Below are 10,000 nucleotides of genomic sequence, written 5' to 3'. Positions count from 1 at the left end.
ATTATCGAATATTAGGTCCCAACAGAAGCGCTCATGGCCTTAAAGCGTATAACTCTGGTTCAGAGCTGGGTTTTTTTCCTTATTTGGATGTAACATATCTCGTGCATTTTCCCGCGCGTGCAGTTTCGATCTTATTTTTGTCCATACTTGGGCATAAAATTGGTGTCTTAAAATCGCCAGCTTTTTTCCAAGGAAAAGAGCTGCAAGTTACACGCTTCAAGATCATTTACTTCTGGTCCCAAGATATGATGTATAGTTGCAGGGATTTCGGTGTTATAATTGTTTTCAGTTTTATGACTGGATTTCAAAGAATGTCAGCGTAGAAGTAAAGCCAAGTAAAGCCGTAGCTTTTGTCAGGAAATAAATTAAAGTTTTTGAACCCGGCAATAATTGGCTTCCTAGGAACGTATCGCTAGCACCTGGAATCTGGCCATTTTCTATCCCAAACAGAAATGCCGTGTGAAGCGTCCTCACAATGCTGTCTACGGTGTCAAATGTGTCAAACACAAAGGCAAGCAACACTGACCTGGGTAGGTGGACCTATAGAAAGGTTGCTAAAACGCGCAAGAAAAGGCACTTTCCTTTAGTTTTCACCACCGCGTAGCCCACCACATACCAATGGACCATTTTCGAATTCTAATGGCTGGAATGGATCTAACATGAAACGGAGGCTAGGCTAATGCGGGCAAATTAATTTGCGTGTGAAAAGATTTGCCCACATTAGCCTCCATTTCATGCTAGGTACAGTCCAGCCGTGAGAATTCGAAATGGTCTATTCTTGGCTTGAACTCACGTTGGTGTACATGTTGGTGTACAAAACAAAGGCATAATGTCGCTCACGTTTTGCATAATAATAAAGCCAAATTCCCAAAAGACTTTTTCCCCATTGTTCAGTACATCCACAACGTCAGGTGCAAGCCAAGGATAATGAAAGCACGGAGTTAAAGCAAGGACAAGGGCAACGTCACCGAAAAAGTCACCCCAAATATAACTTAGCGATATCGCAAGTATTCACCATATACAATACGGGTGGGAACTATCCTGTCACTGGATTATCAACCGTTTCAATCCGCAACCGGTGAAGGTTGAAACGATTGAGTTTTCCCAATAGAACACTTTTCCAACCGTTTTCGGTTGAACGCGGTAACTCCTGGAAATAGTCCTCACAGACTTCCACGTGTTGACAAGTTGAAGGAGAACAACGTTAATAATAATATTAGGGAGCTTAAGCACGCGCGTTTTTGAGACGCGGACGGCAACCGGAAGTGAGTTGGTTTCCCTTTAAACTTGTCTTCACACAACCACATTCACATTGCTAAGTATCTTTTCTCTATTGGAGATGAATAGTATAAAAGACTAGGAGACACTGTCCACTGCCACTGTCCTGGCACTCGAAATGTTCTCTTCCGGTTGCCGTGCTCGTCTCAAAAACGTGCGTGCTTAAGGTCCCTATTGCTGGAGCCCGCAGCCGATTTTAATGAGCGTTCGTAAACGACAGCGGTCGCTACCCACGCTTTTTCAACCGTTTCAACCTAGTTTGTTTCCGGTTGAAAACGTTGAGCGACCAAAGAAACCGAAAATATTTTTTTTACGGTTGTGCTATAGGTCACTTTGGAAAATACCATAAATATCTTTGTCTGTCCCCCCCAAATTTTGCATAACCATTGTTTCCAGTTTCTCTAGGGACTTTAATACAATGGTCCCAAAAGAAAACAAAAACAATGCTTATGCAAAATTTGGGGGGACAAAAAGAGTATTATGGTATTTTTCGAAGTGGCCTATTGTAAAGAGTAGAGTGTCATTTAACTGAGTTTAAAAGATGGAGGCAGGTGACTTTTAAAGTAAAATGATTCTGGAAAAAAATGTTTCCTACTGGTTTAAGTTATATTTTATTCATCTCACTATTGTCCCCTGCGAATAGATCCTTCCACGGTTTTTGACCGGCATCTTGGCTGGAGGGGCAAACAGGGCTAAATTTACAGTAAATATATGGGATTGTGACCAACTTTGAACCGCTGTAGCGCCGCTAAAAAGAGACAGATTTCCAACTTTTGCCACTACTTTAAATAGTTTTATTGATATCATTCATTCAACAGAAAATAAGGCCGTTAAGGAAGGTATGACGTCCGTAAATTCCAATAATAGAGTTCTCATGTTGCTTCTTATTTCGCTTTACTTTGCCGTGATCATTTTAGAAGGATTTGCATGGAACCTTGACCCGGGGGGGGGGGGGGGGAACTCCCATATGAAACAGACGGGGATGCTCGTCGTCTCGCTTAGGGGTGTAAATTTTGGATTTTGGTCTCGCTTAGGGTGTTCCGGGCAAAGCGCCAATATTTTATGCCACCAAGGTCTCGTTTAGGGTTCCGAGAAGTAACACAGAATTACGCGAAGAGAAACAGAAGTCAAATTTCCTTTTAAATTTTCTTTTTAGATAAAGGCATTCGATGATTATGCCTTTTTATCATTAAAACTCATTGCGTGTCGTATTTTTGTGTTTTTAAACGGTCTCTTTTAGGGGTCAAAATTTGCTTAAGCCACGCCTAGATTGGTCTCCTTTAGGGGTTAAATTCAAAATTTCCGACGAGCATCCCCGTCTGTTTCATATGGGAGTCCCCCCCCCCCCTCCCCCGGGTACCTTGATCGTTGTAGCCTGAATCTCTTCTTTACATTTCATGAAAATAATCTCAGTATAAATGTCTTTTATATGACACTATCGCTGTGGAAATCCGTCTCTTTTCAGCGGCGTTACAGCGGTTCAAAGTCAGCCATAATCCCATACATTTACTGTAAATTTTGCCGTGTTTGTCCCCAACCAAGATGTCGCCAAAAACCGTGGAAGGGTCTATCACTAAAACAAGGAGCTTCTGCCAAAGGTAATCAATAATATCCGGCAAAGGAACATTTTACACAAAGATCTCTGAGATACTAGAGGCAACAAGGTTAAAAAACATGACGGTACGATGAAAATGATCTGCCTTACGAATTCATTTCTTTACAGTAACTCTCTTCTACACCGTTCTGTAGCGTTGGGCGGGGGAAAAGAAAAAAAAAGACCTGTGCAGTTTTTGAAAAAAAAACAGAAGTGCTCTTAAAAATAAAGATAATTTTGAGTTTGAAGTTGAATCGGTAACGAGAAATCAGAAAAAAGGTCCAAATTAAATTAAATGAGACAAGTTGCATATGTTATTATGAGTTATATCGTTCTTTGTTTTGTCTGTTTGATGTCTGCCCTGTGTGTATTTGAACAAGGATTGTTATATTTAGATAATACTAGAAATGAAAACTATTTCCTCGATCTCCGAAGAGAAAACGTGCATTCGTAAGCATTGGTAAAGGATGCAACTATTATGTTAAATAGAAAATATTATACGTGACAACGTTAATTTTGTCTTATTAGCAAAAGCAGAATCAGCCAATCCATACAACCAGGGCTGAATTTCGCGGTTATCTGTCTCTGAAAATTTAGGCAAGTGCTGACAACCATTGCACAGTATTCCTTTAAAAATATGAAATTTTGCAAAGAATGTACAGACTCATTACTAGTCCTGTTCCGGGGACTCCCTCTTACCCCGCCCTGAAAATGGGCCTGGAACCCAGGCTGGAAAAGAGATAGTCCTGTATTACTTGTAGGCGCATGCTCGGAATGAGCCAATCATATTGCATTAGATGCCGGGCTGGATATGTGTAAATAAAGGGAGTCTTGAAACACCTATGGAAATTACTGTGTGATTTGCAGTGTCAGGAAAGAGAACATCTAAATTATGCCTCGTCGTGACCAAACGAGAAGAAAAAACCCCGATCGCAGTGATGTTGGAAAATTATTGCCGAATAAATGTAACGACTGAGAGAAGATGGCAATAAATCGATGCAAAGGCTGAACTAGTAAATATAGCATAGGATTTCACTAAACGAGAAAACAGCTTGGAGTCAGAATTTCATACAGAAGGAAAGTGCTTTTAAGTAGCAACAATAAAAGCAAGGTTACACATCCTTTTAAGTAGCATTTTTAATCCTTATTAATTAATATTCACGAACAAATTTTGACCAGAAGAAAAAATCGTGAAAATTAACGTCCGAACAATCGATGTTTGACTATGTCCGAATAATCGATGTTTGACTGTGTTAATAGGAACATTATTGCTTCACCATTGCGTTATCAACACAAACTGGTATGTAAAGAAACAAATAGTCCAGGTTGTGATTCAACTTCGTTTAACTTTTTATCTAACTTTACCAGGAATAATGCTCAGTTTTTCTGTCATGCGCAATCGTCTTTTAGTTCTTCCGTTACAAAAGTCATTGCAGTCTCAACAGGCAGCTCTACATAAAACCTTAGCCATTTGGCCACGGCCCTAAGTCTCAGTCCTTGTAAGGAAAGAAAGATCTAATGCAAAGAGTGCTTTGAAAAAATATTCTAAGGCGGGAAAAATTAATAGTCTGAGTAAATTACTCTCCTCTAATTACTCAAAACAATACTCTGTTTGTCACCGGTGTTTGTGTATTATTCCTGATAAAACTGAGAGTATTTACGACATTTTTTTTACATGACTGTTTTATATTGGGTATCCAAACAATTTGTCCCCGATTTTGAAAAAAAACTGGTAGGCCTAAACTCCTGAAACAATCACAGTTTCAATAATTACTGTCCATCTCAATTATATGTTCACTGGATCAGTGCAATTATCACATAACTAGATCGACAGAAGTAATGAACAATGTATAATGAACAATAAAGAAGAGTTCCAGCGGGAGATTTATTGGTCTTCGTTGAGCGTTTCACATCCACAACCTACAGTATATTTGTAAGTTTCAAGGAGTCTCGGGAGAGCAATTAAATCAAAATTTGATATTTTTTTGCGCCAACATCATGCAGCAGTTCACTTGGGTTTCAGGCACGAAATTCAAAACTTTCGTATCTCATCCATCTGATCTTCCACGATTAGGACTCACGATAAGAAAGACTGATTTGCAATTAACGTTAGACACGGATCGAAGAAAATCGCAAACATATTAAAGGAACAACCATATAGCAAACAGACTTGCCAAATCCTGTTGCAGGTTTAACAAACCATCATTACCGGTAAAGACTGCATAAATAGCTTGCAGTTGTTCCGCCTTAGGCACAAAGGTAAAGTGGAATTTCTTAAACGCGAAATCAATTGCCTCCAGAAACTTGGCGTTTTAATTTCCTTTCACATTGTCCCCATGTATCCAGTGTAAAAGCACTCGGAATAAACTATGGCCAAATAAGGAATCTTTTTCCAAATATGGTTTTTCCCCCAGTAATACTGCACTTTCTCTTTTCCCGCCTGGGTTCCAGGCCAATTTTCAGGGCGGGGTAAGAGGGAGTCCCGGAACAGGACTAACTCATTACATGTGGAACATTTTGCCTCCCGATAATTTCTAAGCTTTTAACGGATATTTCACTGATTATTGAGGCCAAAAGGCTTATCATTTCCAACTTCTCTGTAACTTTTGAAGTCAATATTTTTACATCACATGATGTTTGTTATATAAAAAAATGAAATATAAACAACGAAAACAACGAAAACTCACCCACGTTCATGGTTTTGTATGCTTGTCGCGCGGTATTTCGCGCGTAGCCACCGAGTCGCTGCAGGAAAAACACGGGGAGCCCACACAAAGTGAAAGTGTGTTACCGACAGGCGCACACGGTTACGACAAACACACAAATTTCAGGGAAGTATCTGGCTTAAGTTTTCACCGAAAAGGTAACTAATTGACGGACCAAGAACTTATTGCCGAAACGAAAAAGATTACTAGAAGCCATTTTGTTTTTTCTTTTGGTTTTTCAAATAAATCGCCTCAGTGGATTGAAAGGAATGCAGGTATCTTTCTCAATTGTCAAATTGATTTTGCCATGTTCTTTTAATCCTTGCCGTAACACTTAAGTTTTCCAAGCGTATAAAAAGCTTCTTCGCCGCTGTGACCAGTGTCTCCAAATTTTAACTGTAACACAGGAAGGAAAGACTTTTCGGTAAGAAAACCACTATCCTCGCGCCATGTACTGTCATTGCTGTCGCAGTTACATCCTTCATCTGAGTCTGCGCATGAGTTGGGTGATGTGACCCCACATGCGCATTTGTTGGGATCAGCTGATGTGGCTCCACCCCAGTGCGTCATTTTGGTATTATCACGTGATACCCACCAGCCATACGGTTCTTCAAGGAGACGAGAATGATGACACTCGTATTTGATAAACTGCTCGCAATGTGTGGACACTTCTGTGAGAACAACTATTTGTGAAAGATTCGTGAGGCCTTCTCCAAGGTAACGAACAACACGAATGTAACTTCCACTTTCCTCGTAACCTATCACATGCGTTCTGTCTTCACTGTCGTGGCCGATGAGCGTCACACCAACTCCATCTTTGTCTGTCATGTTACAAAAGACAGTGAATGGCCTGCCGCCTCCCTCGCCGTCAGGATCGATGACATAAGAACCACTTTTGGCATGTGGACTGTGATATTTTATTTCACTGCACGATTTGCCTAAGCAAACAAATGAAAAACGAATAGAGTGAAAGCTAAGTTAATCTTTGGGCCGCGGGGTAATAACGTACATACGTTGGCAAGTGGCGTGGAAAAAGTACAAATCAGGTGAAAGGACGCAGTAAAATATCTAAAAGGTCACTCGAGGGCAAAAAACAACCGTGACAACAATAACAAAATGAAACCGAAGAAATGAATTAAGAAAGCAGAAAAAAGGAATATTTTAAAATCGTGACAAAGATCTTGAAATCAAAGCTAAACGCTGGAAATGTCTGCTTCTGTGCCAGTAGTTACGTATGCTGCAGGTACTTTATCATAAAAGAAAGATGATTTGGAGCGGATTGGCAGAATCGTAAGGCAAGAATGACACTAACAATGTGTAAGCAATTTCACCGACAGGTTGATGTCAATCGACAGGCTGTATCTGCCTTAAAGAATTTGAGGCAGAGGTTTTATACGCGTGGAGAGATGCGTGAACTGGCATGGAATTGGAAGTAAAGAGTTCGCAAAAATATGTTTGCGAAACCCGGGAGCCTTTGATCAGGGCGATGAGATATGAAGAAATGCTTAATGAAGGCAAATAAAACACACACAAAATGAGAAATTGCTATGATGTAATTAATTTTAAGGAGCAGCCTCTGAATGAAAGAATTTCACACGTTGGAATAACTGGAATTGCTTAAAAAAGTGTTTTGGGAGATAGAAATAGAGGGAATGATAATGGCTGCGAAAGACCAATCCTAAGGGTAAGCTACCAGCCCGAGCATGACTGAAAAGCATAGAGAAAGAGGGCGTTACAGGAAAGTATGATTGTTCGAGCCTCGCAGAGGGAAATGGCTAAAAAGGTGCGTCATAACTATGTGGCTCAAATCAGACACAGGAAGCTTTGTCGACGGTTAGTTTTTGAATGCTCTGAAAGGTGGTGCGATCACTAGATTGAAAACGTTTTGGAAATGAAAAAGTTAAATTGATGATGATGATGATGATGATGATGATGATGATGAACTTAAGTTAAGAGTCAAGTGTATTTAACGTTGGGGCACTAGTACTGATTCCACAGGGATAATTATGGACCCGACGACGGCTACGAGAACGCCACAAAACAATAGGTTTAATTGCCAATAGCTCTGCACGCCCTGCAGGTGCTTTTTTACATTTTAATACATTTCTTTGTCGTTCTCATCTTGACAACGACGTGAAATGATCAAATTTAAGGTCAAGCACGTGGAGAACGCGAGCACTTGACGACGAATTTTCTCTTTCCGTTCTCGCCAATTTTTTTCTTGGAATGTGGACTCACACTTTCTATGCCGAGTGACTTGGAGTAATCGCAAAATTATGACAATAACGTGAAATAATATTTTTAGAAGACGTTCTCGTAGCCGTCGTCGTCGTTGCTTAAGGTCCTTATTATAATTAAATTCTTAGGAGGGGGGTGGGGTGCTCCACTGAGGAATGGCGTAGTCGCAAGTCTTCTCGAGGAGGGGGGAAAGGCTGCGCACCCTCTGCACCCCTCCCTCCATATCCACCTCTGTTATAGGTTGGGTTTTTAGGAGAGGCAAAACCAGAATACCCGGAGAAAGAACTAACAAACTCAACCCACAAGTGACGTCATCCCTGCTCTCCTTTACTTTCCTTCCAACTGTGAGATTTTCCGATTCGACAAGCTTAAGGTTTCTGAGCACTTGAAACTAGACCTAGTGGTTTGCAGCAAGGAGGAAAGAAAGGGGTCGATAATTGATGTCACACTGACCCATTTGACAATAGAGTGAAGGAAAAAGACTGTAAAAAAGATTGACAAATATCTTGACCTAAAATATTAATTTGCTCGAATATGAAAACGAGGACACGCTGAGATAATACTGAGAGCCGTCAGTGGAGCATTAGAGACCATTACAGGGTACATTAGAAAGTTGGCTGCATGGAAAAGATTGATATGTCTCGGATACGTACTGATCACGAGTTATACCGCGTTAGATACCAGGGATATCGTCAACTCAGTCATGGTTCATTTTATTTCACACTGTTTACAAAGGAAGAGAATTGATAAAAAGTTATGAAAGTTAGGTTCTGCTTAATAATTGAAAAGCCAAGTTAATTACAATTATTGCAATGCAAAATGTATGTGTTGGCCAAATTAGCATACACTTTTGAGTTAGCCACCAGACCAAATGATAGAGGAGATTTCAATATTTATTAGCCGAAATGGTTGGGGGAGGGGGGGGCGGGGGGTTGGGAAGGGGTTGTGGATGCATGTCGTGCTACTATTTTGTTGTGCTAGCAAAAATAATTTTTACTTACCTATACGTTCACAGTAAATTCCGACTAAACCTTGCTTACATGTAGACTAAAATAAGAAAGGTAAAAATAAAATAAGTAACAGTAAAAAGGCAGACAGAAAATAAATTTCTAGTTTCTGAAGAAACTGTGGTGCTGCGTTGGTGGGAGAGTGAAACAGGAAAATTTGGTTTTATCACTGAAACGAGTTGATAAAGGTCGAATTACCACCGTGAACGATTTGGAACGCTGACGTTTCGAGCGCTAGCCCTTCGTCAGAGCGAATAAAAGAACGCTAACAAAGTCTCCCCGGCTGTAAGTTCGAAGAATTTTGAATGCTTGAAGGTTAAAGAAAGTAGTTGGTAGCGGATACACTGAGAGTGAATATACTGAGCGAAAGTACTCATATCAAGTTATACTTGCCTACAGTTCGTGCAATTTTCAGAACTTTTAAATGAAAAACATCACTCGTCCCCCCAAATCACCCGCGTTCATGCGATTTCCTATACTTATTAGTATTTCGCTTTTATTAAATTCATTTTGTTTAGGCAAAGGGAATCGTAAGGACCACAACCAGAGCCTAGAGCAACATATACTTGATGACCTCAAATGAGTACGTTAACGCCAAAAGAGGAACAAAATATTCATACGTACCCATGGGCTGAAATGATAGAATGCAGCATTGACTTCCAAAGCATCTTTGGGGGCCCTGTACTTGTGGATATCCAGTAGCTCACATAGATAAAGATCGTTTAAATCTGAATTCACTGCCAGGTTAAATGATTTGCACAAAGGCTCACTAACGCAATTGAAGGTGCAGCCAAAAATGTCATCAACCAAAATGGAATCCATCTTCGACACCACTAATCGGCGATTTGGATCGGATTTGAAGTTTCCATTGACGATATGATGTCGCCTTTGGTCTCGATAAAGAGCCGCTTGCTGAAAAGTTGCTTTAGTTTCAGAAGAGAACCACCCAATGAACAAGAATACCGCGAAGAAAACAACCATTTTGCTCCTTGCAAAAATCAGAGTCTTATGCTCTTTGCAAAGAGTACAGTGTTCTAAGTTAGTTGAATGTATTGAGGGAGGTGACTCAGTTAAATTTATTCTGGAAAAAAATTCTTTTGCTGGGTGGTTTAACTAATGTTTTATTCATCTCATGATTGCCCCCAGATAATCACTTAAAGTAATCAAGAATAACTGCA

The 10,000-nt window shown here is 40.2% G+C and overlaps 1 protein-coding gene across 1 annotated transcript; it reads right to left on the bottom strand.

The window, feature by feature from the left end:
- Window positions 1-5,892: 5,892 nt before the first annotated feature.
- Window positions 5,893-9,803, bottom strand: LOC138020357 (contactin-associated protein-like 4). The gene is made up of 4 exons (XM_068867358.1): window positions 9,447-9,803; window positions 8,817-8,862; window positions 8,147-8,297; window positions 5,893-6,550 (listed from the first exon to the last, which is right to left on the bottom strand). Exons 1-4 carry the CDS (start codon window positions 9,801-9,803, stop codon window positions 5,893-5,895), a joined length of 1,212 nt encoding a protein of 403 aa, XP_068723459.1.
- Between the last annotated feature and the right edge of the window lie 197 nt (window positions 9,804-10,000).

The sequence above is a fragment of the Montipora capricornis genome, chromosome 10 (assembly GCF_036669925.1).
Source record: "Montipora capricornis isolate CH-2021 chromosome 10, ASM3666992v2, whole genome shotgun sequence".
Lineage (NCBI taxonomy): Eukaryota > Metazoa > Cnidaria > Anthozoa > Scleractinia > Acroporidae > Montipora > Montipora capricornis.
The sequence above is the reverse complement of the archived record's forward strand: the minus strand, read 5'-3'. Positions and strand labels throughout refer to the sequence as shown.